This window comes from Coffea eugenioides, chromosome 6, assembly GCF_003713205.1.
Source record: "Coffea eugenioides isolate CCC68of chromosome 6, Ceug_1.0, whole genome shotgun sequence".
NCBI classification, from domain to species: Eukaryota; Viridiplantae; Streptophyta; class Magnoliopsida; order Gentianales; family Rubiaceae; genus Coffea; species Coffea eugenioides.
Genome location: NC_040040.1, coordinates 47,366,434 through 47,388,999, shown reverse-complemented (window position 1 = coordinate 47,388,999; position 22,566 = coordinate 47,366,434). Strand labels below are relative to the sequence as shown.

Below are 22,566 nucleotides of genomic sequence, written 5' to 3'. Positions count from 1 at the left end.
TTTAGTAGTTTCTTAGATTTTATTTGGATTTCTTTGAGTGTCACCTTCTACACAAAAACACCCCCCTTTGTCACTGTGAATTTGAAAAGAAACAATTACTCCCAGTCCCTGTGGATTCGACCCTGCTTACCGCTATCTACAGAAATTACTTTTAGTTTGAGCAGGTTTTATTATTGCACAGGCTGACAACCTGTCAATTTTTGGCGCCGTTGCCGGGGACTGGTGCCTGATTAATTTGTTTCTTTTTGAGTTTATCTTGTTTTCAATTTTTTTAATTTATTTTCCTCTTATTTTTTTTTAATTTATTATTTTTTATGGCTGCTAACATTCCATATTTTGATGATAGACTGGACTTTGTTCCTGAATGGGGTTATGAGACTCATGTTTTTCCTAATGATCAATGGGCTGTTGCAAATTGTGGAACTTATTTTGATTCAGGTTATTCAACTGACACATGCCCCGCATTTCAAGATAATCTAAGTGCTCCAATTGATACTTTTGGAAATTTTCCACCCCAATATCAAACGCAGTATGACCCTTATTCAAACGGGTATGATCAAGGATGGTGGGATAATTCCAATTTTAATTATGCGACGGGGCCAATGGATTTTCAACAGCAAGAGTCTCAGCAATCATCCTCCGTGTCAGGTATGTCTCTTGAAGAAATGATGGAATTACTAATTGCTAATACAAATCGATTTCATCAGGAGACACAAGCGAGCCTAAATCGATTTCATCAGGAGACACAAGCGAGCCTTCGCGACCTGGCGGATCAAATGCGTCAAGTGACATCCAGGATAGAGCGATTAGCTTCTCACCTTGAAGAATTGCCCTCACAAACCAATATCAATCTTGAAGGAGATGAGAGTGCAATTATCCGGCCAAATGACATGGAACTGCAAGAGTTTCAAGGAAACGGATTTAAAGATGCAGTTGAAAAGGAAGTTGAAGTGCAAAAAATGAGACTCCAGGATCAACTCATTCAAGTGAATGAATCCAGTGAACAATCTCCAAATGCGGTGACATCCCCTCCACTCCTTCATCACTATTCTCCTGACTCTTACTCTTCAATTCCTGTTAATGAAATTGACTTTATTATACCAGACAATTTTGAATTTCATGACAGGAATAAATTAAGAGTGGCGATGGCAAGATATCTTGTACCAATAAATGCAAGTGAGGGAGGAGTGAATGGAGAATGCAAATTATCATCGACTCGTTTGGCGCCATTCACTAGTCCATGGAAGCCCGTAGCTCGTATGCTCAAGGATTATTCTATTTACGAGGGTTATCAGGACTATATAGAGGATGAAGCAGTAAGACGAGCCACAAGATTTTATCCTCCATGAGCAAAACATGATAATGTCTAGCCAAAGACATTAAAGAAAGGCGCTCCTTGGGAGGCAACCCAATTGTTCCTTTTAATTGTTTGTTCATTTTCGTGTGGTAGTTTAGATGTGCTCTCCTTGAATTCGACTGATTTTGGGTTTCAATTTTCGTTTTTGCTGATTTATAGGTGTCCTTCAGTCATGACGCGCCCGCGTGGTGACGTGCATGAAGCTCACGATCAGAAACTTCTGGAAGCTCTCTTGCTCTCATGACGCGCCCGCGTGGTGATGTGCAGGAAGCTCACGACCAGAAACTTCTGAGAGCTCTCTTGCTCTCTTGACGTGCCCGCGTCACGTTCGCGGGAAAGGTAAGTATTCAAAGAAACTCAAGAACGATTATTAATTTCCTGTTAATCACTACTTTTGAATTTCAAAAATAAATTTTGTCAATAATAAAAAAAAGAGATGATATATGAAAAAAAATTTTCCACCAAAAAAAAAAAAAAAGAGGGGGAGTCTTTCCCTGAAAAAAAAAAATGAAAAAGCAAAAAAAAAAAAAAGATTTTTTTCCCCTTTTTTCACCGTAGCTCAGTTTTCCCAAAAAAACAAAAAAAAAAAAAAATTTCTTTTTCCTTCTTTTTCTTTTTTTTCTTTTTCTTTCTTTTTTCTTTCTTCTTTCTTTCTTCCTTCTCCCCTGCTCTCTCTCTGTTGTCCGAAATCCCTTCGACCGCCACCAGCTCTCTCCGCCGTCGGATCTGCTCCACGGCCACGCACCCTCACCCATCGCGCAACAGCTCCTCTGTCCGCCGCCGCTGCTGAAGCTCCACCGTCGCATGCCAGCAGCTCTGCCATTAGCTCGCAGACGCCGCGGCCTCGCGCGTCTCCGGACAGCACGCCGCCGTCCCGCGCGCTCTACTCTTCCGCGCACACCAACCACCCACAGCCGCTGCCTCCACTCCAGCTTGCCCGCCACCACTACAGCTCCTCTGTCCGCCTATTGCCGAGGTCCTGGCGGAGGTATTTGGACTTTATTCCTCAATTTCTAACATTGATTGGTGCTGTTAAGGATTTTCCACAATTGGTATTTGTGGCTGTTGGAGTTTATTTCTTCACTTGTGTGGTATACCTATTGGGCGTCATTTCTTGTGGCTACTATAGACTCGTCCTCTCTTATTTGCTGCTTAATTGGGAGCTGGAAGCTTGGGGTTCCTTTCTTCACTGATTAATTCGTCCTTTCTTCACTGAAAGCTTGGGCTTGAATTGCTAACTTTTGGAACTATCACTGCAAATTCGGTTGATTGAGTTGTACATTTACTCTTTCATTCCAAAAAAAAAAAGGGGGGGGGAAGGCACTGGTTGGGGTATTTTCACTTGAATTTATTACTTCTTTTGGGTTGGGTGCAATTGTGCATTAACTGGCCACCTGGAGCGATTTGTTCCGATTGAGGTTTCATTGATTTTGGCCTACGTTTTTACCCCCAGTGGTACTGGAGGGAATATTTTCAATTGAATTTGTTTACCCCTAGTTGTTTGGCGGAGTTCTTATTGACAACTTTCTGGGCTGTTATCATTGAAATTGCTAATTTTTGGGTGAGCTGAAATACTGCAACTGTCTAGTGACATTTGGGCGATTTGATTCTGCTTTTGCATGTTGAATTGGAATATCTGGCCGCTTGTTTTACTTGTGAGATTGGTAGCATTTATTAATTATGGAAGACATCCTGGTGATTGGTTAATATTGCTATTTTGGGACCATTGTTTGTGACCTCAGTGGCCGGGGTTCCCAACTGGTGGATTAGTACATACTTGGGGCTATTGCTTTACTACTGCTTTGATCTGCTATAGCATTTGTTGAAATTTCTGGGGATATTTGTTGAAATTTTAGTTGGACCGAGTTTACTTTTGACTGTGAGTTGGAGTTCTCATTACTTTGGGCCAGCCGTTGGAATTGTTTCATCAACTCTATGGGTATTTTGACTCCACTGGATTAATTCTACTCTACTGGCTGACTGCTTGGAAGCTGGGGGTTTGAGATTCAGTTGTTAATGTCAGAGTTTTCCACTACTATTGCTTGACTTGTTCACTTCTTGAGGCCCACTGCTGGGGGCATTTGTTGAGTCTTTAAGTGCTATTATTGGAATATTTTATCTGGAACTTGTTAACTCTAGTTGGTTGGATATTTGATCAATTGCCAAGACTGTGTGACTGTGTTGCTATTGCTAATTTTCTACACTTCTATTGCTGAATTTAGCATATTATTGGGGCAGTTGTTATGGTTTGACTGGTGGAGGCATTTGTTGAAATTTTAGAATGCATTTGTTGAGAGTATGGATGGCCCGAGTTTGCTTGTTGACTGACTGATTTGGGTAGCCCCTGTGCTTATTGACGTGACCTTGCTAGTTTCTAGTTGTTGATAATAATTGCTGGTTGTTAGTTTTGGAGTGCACCTGTTGCTTTGTTGACCATATTTGGGCTTGGGTGGCCTGTGTTTGCTTTTAATTGTTGAGTTGGGGAACACCGGTGACTATGAATGTGCGTTGGTGATTGCTATCTTTGTTGGATATTCTGTCTTTTGTTGTTTGGGGTGATAATTGGCGTCAATGGTGAGTGGCGCCACTTACAAGCACAGGTTCACAACGTAGATGAACGAATGACGAACATCACCCGCCAAGTGGCAAGGATGTCTCAGAACTCGGCTTCCCTCCACTGTTCCCTCCTATACTTTCGCCACTCGTGAGGGAAGTTTCGTTGCCCTCTTCGCTTTAATTGCTTTAATCCCTCCATTGAGGACAATGTAGGATCTAGGTGTGGGGGGGACAGCTATACTAGTTCTTTATTTTTAGTTTGTTATTTGTCCACCTCTCGTTCATTTTTTTCTTCTTTTTAGTGATTGGCTCGTAAGTGCATGCCAAGGTTTGATGTTGGATTATTGCCTCTATTTCTACTTTTGCCAAGTTTTAATAATAAAAGGGTACCAAGTTAATGTGGTTGAATCCAAAAACATCTCTTTGGTGAATATCAATGATTGTTTTACTCTTATAATTTTTGGTTAACTTTCCTAGGCATAGGGAATGATTATTGGCATTTTCATGTGAATTGGTCCGGTTATTAACTTTAGTTCTCCATGTTTGAAAATGAGGTTAGCTGATGCAAGTTTTCTTTTGGTTCTTGTGTTATATTGAGTTTTTGTGATTTTTAGTTATGAATAAACTTGACTGTACTCCGCTATTAGTTACTACCGAGTAATCGGGGATCTTCACCAAAAGTGTTGATTCTCGCGTCAAAAAGTAGTAATTGTTATGAGTACGTGGTCACATGACGATAAAAGCTGAGTAATCGGGCTCCTTCATCTGGCCAATGTTGGAGTTCGCGTCAAAAGGCTCAAATGGCTAGCGACTAAGTCTTTTGTTACTATTGAATAAAAAAAAAAGAGAGAAAAGTAGAAAACAAATGTGAAAAAAAAGTGAAGGTTGTGTTAGTGTGTAATAAAAGTCAGCTTGCCGAATTATGAATTTAATGTTGAGATTTTGGTTAATAGTTGGACCATTTGCTGATAAATGTAATGCGTCATTCCTTTTTCTTAGATTAGTTAACCTGAAATTAGAGGAGTTTGTGGTTTAGAAACTAACCGGAGTGATGTTTCTTGGATCTTGATCACTGATGCTTGATATATATTTTTCTTGATATCTTGGCAATATGGTAGATAGAGCAATAGCCGTTATCAAATATGGGTGTTTGTTTGTTGCTCTTATGCTTGAGGACAAGCATGGTTTAGGTGTGGGGGGAATTGATAGGTTGCAATTTTATCATTTATTTTATTGTTAATTTTCCCTATTACCTGACCCGATCTGGATTGATTGCTGGATTCTACTCAATTTTCGTAATTTGTATTTATTTCAGGGAGTAGAATGAAAATATAATAACAGGTGCCAATTTAGCAGAAAAAGGGTCCAAATGATAGAACTTGTCCCAAGGGCATTTTTGGAAAAGAAGACGTTGTGGCTATTTTGGTAAAATTGCGGAAGAGGGCAGCGGACGGATGAGCTTGGATTAGGAGACCGCCGCACAAACGATGGAAAGAAAGCAAGGGATAGACTACTATATAAGAATAGAAATTGCAGAGGAGCGGGGGCCCGGGGGGTGGAGCTTTTTGCTCTTTGACCTTTCCTTGGTTGGCTTCCCTGTAGCTTAAATTCTCGCATGTCAATTAGGCAGAGTTGAATGATTTCCCGTAGCCTTTCATTTTGACTTTTACTTTTCGTCCTTTGTGGTTACCGCAAGATGGCCACAGCTTTTGCTGCAATTTTGTATGGGTTTAGTTCATCAAACATGAACTAATTTCTCCACTCTAGTCAAGGGACAATAGATGCTTTGGATTGCCTAAATTTGTGAGATCGATTTAATTTTATCTTTTTATTTATTTATTGGTATTTGCATATTCTTTGATTGCAGTGCTTATGATTATTTAATTAATTGATTGTCTTGGATCCGGATAATTAATCAATTTAATAATCTATTGTCAATTGAGGTATTGAATCCGTAATTGTTTAATTGCCTCAAAATAGTGACAACTGGCATAATTAGACTTGTGTCAGGGGAATACGCGGGCTAATCTAAAATAACCCTGGTAGTGCGTTATTTGATTAGAATAGGGCTCCTCTAATACGTAAGGCAATTGGGGAATTAAATTCTATGGGCGTACCTAGGATTATTTCTCAATTAGAGTAGTGATTAACGGGCGTACCTTAATCATCGACACAGTAAGGAGGGGTTGACTGTCATCAAGCGGTTGGGAGCCAAGTTGGGAGGCAACCCAAGACTATTTGTTTCAGTTTTCATGCATTTTTTAAGTTCTAGTTAAGTGTTAGTGTCAATTATTAGTTTGATGTTTGGTGACAGGGAATTAGCAGTTAGACGTGCCCACGCCAGGTGGTCACGCCTGAGGGAAAGAAATTTTCGTTCAGGATCTGCGGACTCTATAGCAGTTAGACGTGCCCACGCCTAAGCCAGAGGTTCCTTAAAAAAAAAAAAAAATTCAAAATTCAAAATAAAAACATTTTCCGTTTTACACCTTCAGTTTTGGTTCTCACAATTCGAGTTTTGAAATTTGAGTGAGCAAAAAAAAAAAATTTCAAAAAAAAAAACTATTTTTTTTCTTTTTTCCCTTCTTTCTTTTCTTCTTTCTTTCTTTCTTTCTTTTCTTTCTTCCTTCTTCCCCGCGGCCTCTGTTTCCCCAATTCTTCCTTTCACTCGCACGCCTCTGCCTCCAAGCCACCATCGTCCGCCGCCGCAAGCCCACGCCGCCAGCTCTGCCCAGCGCACTTCCAGCTCACCCACGCAGCTCCCTCTCCCTTCTCCACCCCAAGCTGGGCCCTCTCTCTCTCTCCGTCGCTGGTGCGCTCCACCCCTCGTTCAGCCGCACGCCGCCAGCGCTCCTTTTTCCTCTCCCCCAGCGGCGCTCGTCCAGCCCATGACGAGCTCACCTCCACTTCGCCGACCTCCACCAGCGGCCACAACCTCGTGCGCCACCAGCTCTCCCGTTCTCCCCCATTGTCGCACGCTGCTGACCAGCTTGCAGCTCCTCTCTCTGCCCACCGTGCGCTGCCCGCGCGTGACACCAGCGCCGCCACAGCTCGTCGACGAAGCCCAAGCTGATAGACCACGCCGCTCGTCCACCTCCACCACTCGCGACGCACAGATCAGCGCTGCCGTTGGTTGCCCAACCTCCCTGGTGCCAGGTTTTTCTTTATTAATTTTCTGGTCCCCGATTCCAAATTTCTTGATGTTGATGGGATTTTGATGATTGCGATTTCATTGAGTAAATTTGTTTGGATTGCATCTGTGTTACTGGAGCCAGTGGGTTGGGTTATGTCCTGCAGCTGATTTGCCTAGTCTGATATAACTGTCGGTTGTTTAGGCTCTTGGAGTATTGTCTGGTGCTGTTTGTATTTCTTAGTGGCTTTGGTTGGCCATCTGATTTACTTTTTCCTTGAGCATTTACCAGTGGTACTGGTAGCAGTAGTTTGCCTCAAATTTCTTAATCTTAAGTGCTTGACTGCCTAATTGACTACTGGGCTCTTGTGCTTAAAGTGTTGCCCGAATTCTGCACTGTGATTGCTGGAATTCCCCCTCTCTTGGATCATTTGCTATTTTTAGCAGGTTGAATCGGATATTTGACTGTCCAACTGGAGACAGTTGTTGGGATTTTGATTGGAATTGTGTCCAATTGTTGCGGTTTATTGTTTTGAGTAAACACTGGCATCACTTGTTTGAGTTGTTGTTTTGATGCATTATTGGAATTGTGTCCTAGTATTGTGGGTAATTTGCTGCGGCTGTTGGTTAAATTAAGAGGTGCCTGTTACGCTTAAATTTGCTTATTGAAGTGGTTACCTCTAATTGCCTTGCTTAGGAGCATTTTCTCCTTTTGGTTTCCTTTACTAAGCTCTTTGGAACACTTGTTGCATTTTGGACTGTCTTGATTCTGAATTTGACTACGTTTGGACCATAGGTGCTCATTGATTGCAATTGTATTAGTGTTGGGGTATTCGTATAACCTGTGGGTGATTGAATTGTGCATTTTATTCGTTGGGTTGGCTTTAAAATTGTTAATGCTTTGAATTTCCGGCTTCCATTATTTGTTGGCAATTGTAGTCTCTGGTTGCTTAGAGTGATATCTAGAGTCCATGGTGAAGCCACAAATGGCACTAGCTCCAGATGCGAGTTGATTCACAATTTCCACCTGAACCGCCCCTAATTTGATGATTTCAGGGAAGTACCGTTGCCCCTCTCCTTCCTTCTGCTTTTACATTATCACATTGAGGGCAATGTGTGATTTAGGTGTGGGGGGGTCAGTTTTGGGTGCTAATATTTCCAATTTTTGATTTTTTTTTAGGTGTTTTTCCTTTGTTTTAAGTCTGATATTTATCTCCTTTTCATTTATTTTCTTTTATTTTCTTTTCCTAGTGGTCAGTTTTTTATTTGAATACCAAGTTTGATGCTGGATTGTTGTCTCTAATTCTGCTATTGCCAAGTTTATTAATAAAAGGTATCGAGTTGATGTGATTGAGTTCAGGAACATCTCTTTGGTGAATATCAATAATTGCTTGACTTTTCCAATTTTTGGTTAACTTTTCTAGGCATAGGGAATGATTGTTGGCATTTTTCATGTGAATTGGTCCAATTATTAATTTTAGTTCTCCATGTTTGGAAATTTGAGGCTGGCTGCTGTTATTTTTGTGATATTTTCTAGTTATTGTGGTATGTTATCATAAATAAGAGGTGACTGTACTCCACTAGTTGTTACTACTGAGTAACCGGGGATCTTCACCTAAAGTGTCGATTCTCGCGTCAAAAGGTAGTAGTTACTATGAGTGCGTGGTCCCGTAGCAATTAGAGCTGAGTAACCGGGCTCCTCCATCTATCAAATGTTGGAGTTCGCGTCAAAAGGCTCTAAGGGCTATAGACTAAGTCTTTTGTTATTCAAAAAAAAAAAGGAAAAAATAAAATAAAGATTGGGTTAGTATGTGAATAAGTCAGCTTGCCGGTTTGTGATCTTAATGTCGAGATTTTGGTTAATAGTTGGACCATTTGCTGATAAATGTGAGCAACCATTCCTTTTTCTTAGATTAGTTTGCTTTAAATTGGAGGAGTTGGTGGTTGGGAAGCTAACCGGAGTGATTTTTCTTGGATCTTAACTGTGATGCTTGATATATGTTTTTCTGGGTATCTTGGCAATATGATAGTTAGAGCAATAGCCATAGTCAAATTTTGGTGTTCAATTGCTGTTCTTATGCTTGAGGACAAGCATGATTTAGGTGTGGGGGGAATTGATAGGGTGTTAATTGTTAGCAATTTTATTGTTAATTTTCCCTTTTATCCTTGCCAAATATTGTTTTAATTATTAATATTTACTTATATTTGGTATTGGACCCAATTTCAGGGATTGAAGCAGAAAATTACCAAAAAGGAGGGACTTGTATGGAAACATGCAGACTTCTAAGGGCTTCAACCTTTGGGTCCTTAAATTGGTGGGGACCACAAGCTAGTGCAAGGCATTTAGTCATTTGGGCTTTTCAAAGAAAGCAACGTAGAGAGACTTGGAACAACAAGTACTTTGGAGGTTTTGTCCACATGTGCGGGGACCACGGATAACAAGTATGAGTCATTTGGACTCTAGGAAAAGAAACGTACAAAGCTTGTGAAATGGAATTGGACTTTGAATTTGGTGTGGGGACCACTAGAGATAGCATTAGACTTCCTTTTGGCTTTAAAAAGGGAAAAACGTACGAGACGTTTAAAAAACACTAATTTTAGGCTTTTAGTTTAGTTTTGAGTTTTCTTTTCTTAGCTCTTTCACATGGTTGTTCTCCATTAATGGAGGACTAACCTCTTAATTCTAGTCAAGGGGACAACTGAAGACTTGGTTCAACAATTACTGTGAGATCGAATCTGTTTTAATTATTTTCTTCATTTATTGGTATTTATGTGTTCCTGTTTTTAATGGGTTAATTCCACTTTCTCCCCTCAAACTATATCCGAATATCCACTTTAATCCCTAAACTTCAAAATGAGACACTTAAATCCTTAAACTATAAATTCGTCCCACCTTAGTCCAATTTTTGACGGAACCCACAAAACCTAATAGATTGGTTGTCAATTCCGTTATATTATTATTATAATTAAAGTCAACTAAATCTAATAAGGACATAAATGTAATTTCATGAGATCTAGGACAAAAAAAAACCTTAGAAATTTGTAATTAAACGAATTTTTCTTCTTTTAATTTTCTTGCGTCTTCTTCCTCCTTCGTTTTTCTTCTTCCCAGTAGCACATCGTCAGAAATCAATAGCCTATGTTCTTCCTTAAGAGCACAACATCAAATTCTTCGGATTTTTCTTTAGGGCCATAAAGCTTGGTTCAAGGAGGCCTTGTGGAGTTTATGCAGAAACTATCCCTGATCTGTGTCAACAGATGTGGAGAAAGCTAAAGCTAAAGCTCAAATTGAGGTTGATATTCACAATGCTTGTAATGCTAAATCCGGCCGGCTGTGAGGCGTCCAGGGTTGAATTAAAGAAGCCCACTAGTCCAACCCTGCGAGCAATTTAGGTCCTATGCCACAGCCTGATCTACTTCTACGGAGACGCAAAAACAGAGAGGATTGTCTGCGAAATCTGACTTGAGCTAGAGGGAATCCTAGAGCTGAATTAGCATGGACGACGTTCCTATTCACAAGATCCAAATTTCTGGTCTTGCACTGGTCTCCCTACTCCTCCGTTTCTCCTCTTTCCCCGGGGCTATTCACGGCCTTCTCTTCGGCCACGTCACTATCTCCGTGACCTCCTCCCTCTCCGACGATCCCACCTCCAATCTAGACCCTTCTTCCGCTGATGCCGACGCTGGCACTGCCATTTCGCTTCTTACAGCCACCGTCACCTCCTTCCTCTCCCTCCCTTCGCACCTCCCTCTCCCACTCCAACCCCTCCCGAATCCTAACCCACATTCCTCCTCCCTCCTCAGCTGGTTCTCCGCCCCTCCCTTAACGACTCCACTACCACGCACGCTCTCTCCTCCTCTACTTCCCTCTCCTTCACTCCTCCACAATGCTCCAATCTTCACACCCTTTCCCTTGTGCCCTTCTCTGTTCCTCCTCCTAACCTCGCCCTTGCAAGATCAGCTCATCCATACGTTGATACCCACCCAATTTCTGTTTAGTGCCCTTCCCTCTTTCTGTTGATACCTACCCAATTGTGGTTGTTCCCTCTAATGCCCTTTTTTCTAGATTTTAAATTCAGTTTTAGCGATGTCTGTGACAACGGTAATCACCGACTCAATTGTGATGACGGCAGCGGTGGCGGCGGCTGCGACTGATACACAAACGGTGACCGCGAAACTGGCAGCAGCCACAATTGATGTGGATTTTGCCAAATGCGATTGCTGCGGACTGACGGAGAAATACACCTTGGCGTATATCGAAAGAATTCGAGAGCGGTATCAGGGGAAATGGATATGCGGTCTGTGTGCGGAAGCGGTGAAGGATGAAGTCTGTCGATCCAAAAGGCTAATAAGCACCGAACAAGCAATGAGTTGTCACTTCAATTTTTTGTCTTAGATCTCATGAAATTACATTTATGTCCCTATTAGATTTGGTTAACTTTAATTATAATAATAACATAACGGAATTGACAACCATTCTGTTAGATTTTGTGGGTTCCGTCAAAAATTGGACTAAGGTGGGACGAATTTATAGTTTAAGGATTTAAATGTTCCATTTTGAAGTTTAGGGATTAAAGTGAATATCCGGATATAGTTTGAAGGGACAAGGTGGAATTAACCCGTTTTTAATTGTTATAGTTCTTATGTATGATTGATTAGTGCGCAATAATTAATTATTCATATAGGCTATTTTGCTAAATAGAGGTAATTGAATCCGTAATTGTTCGTTATCTCTATCTTAGTAGCAACTGGCGTAATTGGGTTTATGTCAGGGGAGCATATGATCTAGTTTAAACAAACCCTCGTAGCGTGTTTGTTGGTTAGGATTGGGCCTTTCTAATTATTAATGCAATCTAGAAATTAAATCCTACGGTCGTACCTAGGGTTATTTTTGGGTTAGAGAAATAGCTAACGGTCGTACCTTAACTATCGAGAAATTAAGGAAGGGTTGGTTGTTTATCGCGTGCATGACAACTATAACTAATCTATTACTAAATGTTGGAATTATCTCTGCATCAATGATCAGTGCATGAACCATTTCTGAAGTGTACCCTTGGCTAGAGTTTTCCCTTAATTATTTCTCTTAATCAATTATTTCCTGCAGTTAATTTATTTAGTTAGCATTTAATCCAAAACCCCCCATACCTTGGACTCTAGAAGAAACGAATTATCCCCAGTCCCTGTGGATTCGACCCTACTCACCGCTATATACAAAATCTGTATTTTTCTCGATAGGTATTTATTATTGTACAGGTTCGGCACCTGTCAATAAGTTACACCAGCAACTGATACTGACAGGAGAAGTGACATCTTTCCTTTACGTTCTTTCTTGTTTACCATTGTTTAGCTCCTGGATGTAAAAGAACCATAATCACTCATGAAGGTGTATTCTTGCTCCAAGAGTGGCTTCTTTGCTGTTCGATAACAACCTTCAGAAGTAAAGTTACTACATTAGCGGTTAGTTTGACAATTGAGTAACTTTTATAATAGCCTTTCCCCTTTCCAGCAACCTAGCTGATACATTACTTCTGAAGTTACTGTTGCTAAAAATTTTACCATGTTTCCAAGGATGTATATCTATTTAGCCAAACTATTTACCTTGAGCTTTCCATCGTACATTGTACCACTACATCAATAAGCAAACAAAGTCTAATAGCCAAAAAAGTGAATGATAGTGAATGATGAATCTCCTTCACTGCTGGAGCAGAATACAATTACAAAACATTAAATTCTCAAGACAATTTCTGAGTTTTCGCTTAAAACATGTCCTTTTATAGTTTCTAATCGTGTAACACGTTTTGTAACCTACAATTTATCGGACAGAATGACGACTTTCTAAAACATCAATCTTCACAGCGTTGAACACAGATCTCTCAAGCAGGAAATCCAGTTCCAACTTTTGTTCCTCATACCCAAATGAGGCATCTAATTCGCTGGGAAGACCCATTAAAGATGCCTCAGCCGAGCAATAGCGAGCAGCTGAGCGTGCACTACAGTTTGATCTGCACGAGATAAGAGTGTCAAATGAATGCAAGGCGCAATGTTGGTACTGTAATAAGGGAACCACCTATCTCTCTGTCTCTCTCTATAGAAACAAACATACACATGTACATGCACACAGATATGTATGCGTATTTTTGAGCACATATGCACACAATGAGGGATGAGTGATAGCAGCATGCATAATGATGTCCCAAAGTACAATGTTCCCAACCATCACTCTTTTTGAGATGAAGATCCTCTCTTGTCAACCATACCAAAAATGAAGCTCTTAGTAGAAGTAGCCTGTTGCATGATAATTATGTGCATGTGTATATACTATGACTTACACAAATAAATCAGAGGAAAGTTGGGCAAGAAAGTCACTGCATCAACTGAAACAATGTGGAACATAAAAATTTCTGTTTTCGCTTGCAATTACATTTCGGATAAGTGAACCTATACCTTGAACTATCAAAGACACGTGGCCTTTAGTTGTCTTGTTCAATTCGTCTTTCAGCATGACCCCGTCTAGCCCTCCGACGAGTATGGCTTGAATGTGAAGTAGGAACACGCTTCTTAGGTTTCTTACTGCAAAATTAAACCAAATTGTCAGCAAGAATAAAATGTGCGTTCAAATAAATAGTAACCGTAGGCTATATTGCACACTCTGCAACATGGATATTTAGTGCATGGACGCACTCTTCACAAACACATTTCACTTTTTTAAATTAAAGACCAACAATCCCTTAAGATGACTAACCTGAAGACTTCAGCAATCATATTCAGCACAAGAAAGACAGGCAGAGCCATCAAAGCAGAGGCCTACAATAACCCAAAAAAAGGAAAAAGTAGTAGTTATATAGGAGAAAATGAAAGAAAATGCCCTGAATTACTACACATTTTGAATGTTGTTATGATGATATTGCATACCATATACCAAGTCAACTTATTGGTAGCAAGAGGTCTTGTGTGCTCATGATTCTTTAGCAAGTCCAGAATGGTAGCTTGGACCTTCACAAACGAAAATATCCAGATGATTATGCAAAGTAAAAAGTTAACTATTTTTACAAAGGACAACACCCAACGAACGTTCAACTTATCACATCAAAAGATGACATGAGGCCAACTAGCTGCCTCCCCCAATAAAAGTAGAAAAAGGGAACATCAATTACTTTAAACGAAGATTTACATAGAGAAATGCATTTAATAATTCTCCTACTTAACATGTTATTCCAATCAGTATTTGTCATGTGGATTATTACATAATCTGTCTGCCCATATAATCTCATCCAAAAGAACAAAAAGTTGAACCCAGGCCTCATGCTTGCATAAGCTGCTCCACTTTGCTCCATCTAAATGGACATAACTTAACAATAGCAAATATCAGCTCTCTTCAAATCAGGCTAAAGATCAGTTCATAGAGCTCAGTGATATTTGAGTCTAATTAAAGTATCCAGCATTTCGCTTAAACATTTATTAATCAAGCCTTTCTTCATGTTTTAGTCATGTCTTTCAGATATTTTAGTATATATATATATATTTCTATGGACATCACCTACAATGCACAAAAATGAACTTTCAACCTAGCATTTCAAAATCATCCCCAAAAAAAAGCCTTTTCAGCCACTCAGTGCCAAATTTCACATTTACTCCCTTCTCCATCAGAAAAGAATCCAGTGTCTCAACTTTGTGACCACCAAGAAGATGGAGTACCGCCTTCGGTGGTTAGCAGATGCTAGAGCCAGAAAAATGGATCTCTCTCTCTTTCCTCACAAGCACACACAGCCTCATAAACTTCAAGTCCAGAAGGACAGATCCACTTTAATTGAAATAAGAATTTTTATGTCTTTAATTTTTAAATCCAGCATCAAGTCAAATTGAGCCAATTCTATATCAAGCATGGAGTTGACAAAACCCTATCAAGCTTGCAAAAAAGGTTGAGCTTAAGAATACATAATCAGTTCAAACTTAAGTTCCAAACTTCATTCAAACCTCTAGGGACATAATACCAAGCAAACTCATGCCTTAGTTTGGATTTTCAGTGTTACGGTTATGTTTATCAAACGGGAAAAGAATTGGAAGCTCTAGTATTCTCTGATGTTAAAGTATAGAGAGAGAGAGAGAGAGAGAGAGAGAGAGAGAGACTATATATACCAGCCATTTCAATGACTTCAATATTTCAAATACAAACAAACTTATGTTTCTACAGCCTTCCTGAGAAGGTTTAAAAGCTGCCTAAAGTTAATGGTCTACCACACAGTGTGTGTTATCATTTATATCATATATTGGCATGCATGACATATAAAGAAGCAAGGCTCACAGAAAAAGAAGGCTCAATAATTCTGTATTCTTTGGCATAGGGGTTTTGCAGACTATAAACCTATCCAACAACAAGTGGTAAAGAAAAGACACTAACGGCATAGCACAAGAGCTTTAAAAAATCATTTTGAAAAAGTTTTAATACGCCCAGGATAGCAAGCCAATAAAATTACCTAACCATCTGGACAACATGAAATTCTCTAGTATAAATCTATGATGTTCTCTTTAAACATTTTCCTTAGATGACTTAGGGATACTGCCCAAACTGATTAGTTTAGCAAACTAGTTGGTAAGCTATCTCATGTCTCTGGATATTATGCCAAATTCTGTAGATGGTTACCACAACATAAATTGCACCACAATGTAACAATTTGTTCACAAGGTCAGAATAATATGCTATTAGTCATTGAAATCTGATTTATCCACAACAAAATTGGTGCTCCCTAGAAAAAGGAACTCTGATGCAGTATTGTGTTAGACCACCTAATTGCCTCCACCACAAATTCTCCACCTTCACCCCCTGATTCTATTTTCTGCTATCTTCTTTTAAAATTTTCATCTCTTTAGACCATTATCATCTTTTGTTATTCTTTTAATTTGTAAGGCTTTTTTTTTCTTTGGGCGATACTATTCCTTCTAAGATTTGCGTTTGACCACCAGTATCAACTTCTTCCTTTAGCTACGGCCATAATCTGTAAGTTTGAATGCCTTCTAATGAAAAAGTTTGCACCTAGGATGAGATCAAAATGAGAATTATTAAACAAATACATTCTCTGGTCGTTGTCCACTAGCAAAAGCCAAAATCAAGCAATCATCATTCGACCTTATGCAAAGTAGATTTCAAAATCATGGGATAACGAAGCCTAGGATATTTTATTTAAGAGCCCTAGTTAAATGAAAAAAAATAATGTGGCAAAAGGGTTAGCTAGTCAATAGATCCATTTGCACAACTCCAAGAAGTTCAAACAGATATATAACACAAAATGTTAAGACACTGAATAAGCATAGCAAGCAAGATGTGGATCTTGCCAGACAAAATAAGATTAAACAATTACGTAATTACCAGCTTCACAATGTATGATAAATAAAACAATCATATCAAAATAAAGCTCCAACAATACGAAGCTCAGAGCTTCTCCTGCCCTGTTCCTAATATGAACAAGATTTTGGAGCCGGAAAAATCAACCACAAAAAAAAAGGATGCTTGGTCACGCCATGAACAGAAGAAAGGAATCAAGAAGCAGAGAAGAGCGAGAGTAAAAGCATGTGATACCTGGCGATGATATGCAGTCACAAATTTAATGAACCTCTTGTAGCTACGAATTACTTTCTTTGTGTAAGGCTTCAAATAGACACGAGCTTTATCCATGTGCGGCTTCATCAATAGCGAAACTTGATCAACATATGGCTTCGAAAACTTCTTAGCTTCCTGTCAAATCAGCAAAAGGTGATGTCCCAAATATATATCATCTAGGACATCAAAATAATCAAAATCATCTGAAAGAGTACCTGAAAGTATGGGTTCGAAACCTCTTGTAACCTTACAACGTGAGGCTCCATCGACTTTTTGGATATATGATACAAGTCGATAGCGTTATTAGTGAGTGATCGCAGATGCAGACTGAAATCATTGACAAATGTGGAGCAGTGTTCTTTTACAATTGGCATCCATCTCTACAAACAATGAACTATCCATAAAAAACTTCAAAAATTAACAGCAGAAACAAGAACTCAAAACTTTGAGAACATTCTTAAACATTTGCTGAGAAATGTTCCAGAAACATGTTTAACCAGAAGAAATAACTGTTAAAATGGTTTAAATAGGATACTCGTCCCTCTGTCCTTAGTAAAGTCTCTATCTAGCCATGCTGACTTTCTATGTCTCAACGGGTACCAATTTCAACTTCAAATAGTCTAATGTGTACAAACCTTTTCAATTACATTTAAAATACTTCGCCATGAGAAAATGGGCAAATTTCCTGGTGAAACCAAGTAAAAGGTTGAAACAATTATAAGCCTAGAAGATCTCATTCTTCTAGTTTAGGGAAGGTCCACATATCTCCCACATAACACTTCAAAAGATATAACCACCCTTGCAGTCACTTTCAATGAGCCTTCAGAAGGCTATGTAGAGCAAAGGTAGCATACAGGGACATAAACATGTATATGCCCTTTGAAAGGTTGGAGAGCATAAAATTGGATTCTCATAGTAGGATATCAATCAAGGTCGAGCTGAAAGAAAAGATTTAAAAAAGTCGGCAAACCAAGAGAAGGCTTCATGTCTTTTTATCTGCTTCTGACCCATTAATAGGACTAATAAAAAAAGGATGCTACCATTAATCCCATGACAAGGCAGTGACACCTTCCTTGTAGAAGCTATCTGCATTGCCGGAATAGGTTGTGGACAAAAAAGAGGTGTCATACTAATTTAGACAAAAAAAAGAATAAAAGCGATGTTAACCCTTTTCAAACTGCAATTTTCTATAAGCCAGAGGCTCAATATGCTAGAACAAGCAAATGCATTGCAATACATTAAAGAGCCAGTATTACAGGTCAATAAAGCATTAAACAATCAGTCCAAACTGAAACTAAACGTAAAACTAAAACACATTGTGAGTGAACAATGGATAAAATGCAGAACAACATACTGATTTAACAGTATGGACATGAGGCTGAGCCCACTTCTCAAGTTCAGATTTCTTTTTCAAAGCCTGAAAAAGATGAAGAGCAATAATAAGACCAAAAATAAACCAGGAACAAATGTCCTTTAAAGAACTAGTCACAGCATATCATGCTAAATCTAATGCAAATGCACAAATAATCAGAAAAAAACAAGAAAACAGCACCTTTTTAACTGTCAGATCCAAGGTAGGTTTTCCATGCTTATGCCAATGGGTCACGACAAAGGACTGCATGTTCAAATGAGAAAGCATTGAACAGCAAATATATAGGAAAAGTAAAATATGCCTAGAAAGGTCATGGAATATATGTGTTAAGCTGAAAATTTTACCTGGAAATGAACAAAATGAACTGAGAGCCACGGTGGAATCCATGCTTCTCGAACCTGCACATTGATTGACTCCAACACATTACTTGTTGGGGAATAGCAAACACATGATGTAAATGAATCAAAATAACAAAGGACAGAGAGAAAGAAGTGCAGCACAGAGGAATGAAACATCAACAGAAATTGAAAAACCTATAGTCAAGCATCAATAGATTGAAATTTCTGCGGCAAAAGCAAGTTAGAAACCATCTTAGTCCTAAAGTTAGGAAAGCACGCTCTTTTCCCAACAAAGTACTGTCATATTTGACTTAAAATGTTTACACAAGGAATAAATGTCACCACAACCAACTATACCTAACATCAAGAGAAGGGAAGTGTTTGATATGATTTGATTATCTTGATTAAGTTAGACTCACACCTTTTGCTTTAGAGCTATTCCAAGAATATCCTCAAAACTTCTTTTACTTATCAAAATTTAATAGTGCACTTTGATCTTTCCAAATGCATGTCCTCTAAACCCTTCAAATAACAAAGAGTAGGTAATAAACTGTACATTTGTCTCCCTTGACATAAACAACTGTAGCCATGTATAACTCCTAAATTGTCAACATTATACTTCAATATCTCAGCCAATATGCATTATAACATCTTCTCTTGGAAGCTAGCTCTCTTCACGCTGTTTAGGAATATTCTAGTCTTTAAAAACACATAATGAATCAATCAAACTTATCCATCAATAATCTTTTGAATCCTAAAAATATTTTTCCATTACAATCTTCATCTTACCATTTCCACTACAGGACTTCAAAAACTTTAAACCAACAGAAACTAAACCAGCACTCTGCAGATATATATGCCCCATAATCACCTACATCATGACATAGAGCTTTCGACTGCTTGCGCCAAGCTCTTAATTCTGTTTCTCTTCCTACAAATCGCACACAACTTCATTTTTCAGCTACAACTAATAACTAAAAAAGTCATTAACGTTTCTCTCTTACATGCTCACAGTAACTTGATTTTTTGTGAAAGCTTAACCTGAACACATCCCAAAAATAAATCCACCATCAAGTTAACCTCAAAGTTTGTGGTTTGGTCAACATCCATTCAAAGCAGTAGTGCAGATAACTACTACTTAAAGAACCATACTTCACTAGTCATGGTTGAAGAAGAAATTCAGACTTGTCAGATTTCAATACAAATCCAGATCCTATCCCCCAACCTCCCTGTCTTCCTAACTAATTATCAAATGTGCAATCTTCAACAACTTTCTCTTCCCCCCTCAATATCCAGAAAGTAAGAGACAGTACACGAGAGAGAGAGAGAGAGACAGAGAGGATATCTAGAGTGAGGTGGTTAATCAATGAGAAGTACTTAAAAAGGAGGAAAAGAAAACAGTCTAATTACCTCACTCAGATGTTTAGAAAGAGAAGAGGCCTCCAATTTTCCTTTCATCAATTCTTCCTATAGCCAACAATAAGTTAGCACTCAATGTGTTTTAGCCAGATTAAACGTCACAAGGGCCGAAAAAAGTTGCAACAAACCTCTGCCACTTCAAGGGCACGCTGACTTTTATGAATCCTAGACTTTTGTTCCTCATTTGTCCGATGAAGCTGGCAAAGATCAGACAAAACTAAAATGAACACTAAAACATTCCAGAAAAACACAAGAAATAACAAATAGAAACACCAAAAGAAAAAATATCAAATACATTTTCAAGTTTTAAGTTCAAATCCTTGATTCTGCTCTCAGCATCATTTGCTCTGGCCTCAAGGCCAACCTTTTTCTCGTTCTGGGCCTCTATCACTTTCTTTAGATTGTTTATCTGCCACAAAGAGAATATTAGAGGCTAGCCATATGTCAAAACAATTTATTCTAGAGTGAGCAACCTGTTCTTGAAGTTGAGAGGCACGCACATCAGCCTCATCCTCCCTTTTCTTAGCTTTTGATAATTCTTTTTCCTGATAAACAAATCAACTTTATCAGATAGAAGTTTCTGCAGCGAGATACATTATTTTACACTTCCACATTCTCATTCACTTGAAACATTTTTACTCTGAGAAAAAGATTCAAAGACCCTCAAGCACTGCAAACTCCTTACCTTAAGCGATAGTACTTCACTCTGAAGCGATGCTAAATTGCTCGACTTCTCATCAATTATCTTCTCTAGTTCTTTGATAGTTCTCTCCTTGCTCTTAATTTCTTGTGTTCTCTCTTCTATGCTGGACTCTTTATTCAAAAAAAAAAAAAGAGTTACAAAGCAAGCACACAAACCTATCACATATAATTGACGTCAAGAAATCCAGTTTACTAAACACAATAACCTTGTTAAAAATCAAAAAACACATTTTATTTTCAGAATCTTCCATTATGACCAGTTGACCACTAAAAACAACCCTATCAAACCAGAAAGCTTGCTCAAAGTAATGAGTTTCTTTAAAACATTGCAAAACTCCATGTTTCAACCCTATCAGACCGTAGACTTCTGTTTCTCATCAATTACAAGATGGACAATAAAAGAAATTAGTAAGCATAATTTTGAGATCTCTTTTCCATTTTCATCTAATCAACCTAAACAGAGTCCAGACACCAAAAATGCAGTACTTTTAATCTTCTTTTGATGAAGTTCTTCTACTGTCTAGCACACCAAACTAAAGAAAATGAATCCTGATACACAGTCCAAAATCTGAAGAATCAGATTCTGACTCTACTCACAAGCTTTAAATTACCCATACATTCCTAAACAATACAGGGTGAACATGCATAACGTTTACAGTTGAGCTCACAGAGAATGCCATATTTTCAAAGAAAAATTAAAAAAAAAAAAAACTTTATCTACTTCATTGTTCCTATATTCACCACCAGAAAACATTTTTCTCCAAACCAAATAAAAAATAAATAAAAATCATAATAATAGAAACAGAAAAAACAACAACCATAATAACAATCTACGCATGACTGCTGTGCTTACATTTTTCTAGAAAGATCAAAACTTTCGCACCAAGAAAAGTAAATGTAAGTAAAATATTCCACTTGACCACAACATAACACTGAAAACCCAGAATAAACAAGTACATTATATCAAACCCTTTTGCACATAAAGTTCAAATCTTCAACATCATCTCAACAACTCAGACTAGTTAGCAGAAATTCAAATCACATAAAAATAACAACAAGAAAATCCAAAAAAAAAAAAATCGAAAGCTCAGTGCTTTTCTAGTTTAAACAATTTAAAATCGAGAACAAATTATGAAATCATAATTGGATAATACAGTGAGAGTTAGACCTGCGAGGGAAATCTTTGACTTGAGTTTGTCCAGTTCTAGTTTCAGAGAAGAATCTGGAACCTCAGATTCTGATACTTCATCTTCTGAGTCTGACAACGTTGCTGACTTAATTTCGGAGAAAATAAGGGATAGAAATAGGAAAAATACCAGGAATTTTGGGAGAGCCATTGAAGAGAATCGGAGAAGCAACTGGGAGGTTGGTTTTTTCCCCTGATTTTCAGAGGTCTTTTGGCACTTTGTTTTTGTTTATATAGGTGGTGTTGTGCATGAGGGAAACGATGTAGATTTGGGACATTATACAATAATGACTTTTTGCTTACCTTATGTAAAATTTGCATTTTTACCCCGAAGAGGTTTGAAATTGACACGGATGGTAATCTTTACTTTCTTTTTTTTTTTGCCCTTTTCTGGCCTCTTTCACTTTCTTTTCTTAAATTCCGGTTAATTCCAGTGTTTTCAAACTCGATGACTCAGCTATGCTTGGACAGGCGTCAAAAAACCAAAAAATGGGGTCATGTCGTAAATATATTAAATTATTGGTATGATATGATAATATAAAAAATATATGGATAATAAATCTCTTATGGTGTTTTTGAATTTTAAGTGAAAATTTGATGAGTTAATAACTAAATGCATAAGATTATGCGGCAAAATAGAGAAACTAAGATTGTAAATAAAAATAAAAAATGTATAAGAATATTTACAGATGTCTAAAATTTCCAAATATAAAATGTAATTACCTGTATAAGCTTTGGATTGCAAGATCACATCAAGAGAAATTAAGGAATAGTTTAAAAAAAAAAAAGTACATAAGAAAACCACCAATATTTTTTTCAAGTTTTGTTTTTATTTTTAACCAATCAAATCCAAATATTTCTAATTTTGACTTGTCAAACTTGATTTTTTTCAATTTTGACCAAGAAAAATACCA

General features: G+C 38.2%; 1 protein-coding gene across 1 annotated transcript; it reads right to left on the bottom strand.

Annotated features, from left to right (window-relative positions):
• Nucleotides 1-12,690: 12,690 nt before the first annotated feature.
• On the bottom strand, nt 12,691-21,873 carry LOC113775388. Its single transcript, XM_027320240.1, has 15 exons — nt 21,635-21,873; nt 20,450-20,577; nt 20,238-20,309; nt 20,060-20,173; nt 19,893-19,961; nt 19,756-19,812; nt 18,352-18,405; nt 18,188-18,250; nt 17,990-18,052; nt 16,851-17,015; nt 16,615-16,770; nt 13,953-14,033; nt 13,783-13,844; nt 13,485-13,610; nt 12,691-13,042 (listed from the first exon to the last, which is right to left on the bottom strand). The coding sequence occupies exons 1-14, from the start codon at nt 21,801-21,803 to the stop codon at nt 13,511-13,513; spliced, it is 1,353 nt and encodes a 450-aa protein (XP_027176041.1). The 5' UTR covers nt 21,804-21,873; the 3' UTR covers nt 12,691-13,042; nt 13,485-13,510.
• Nucleotides 21,874-22,566: the final 693 nt, after the last annotated feature.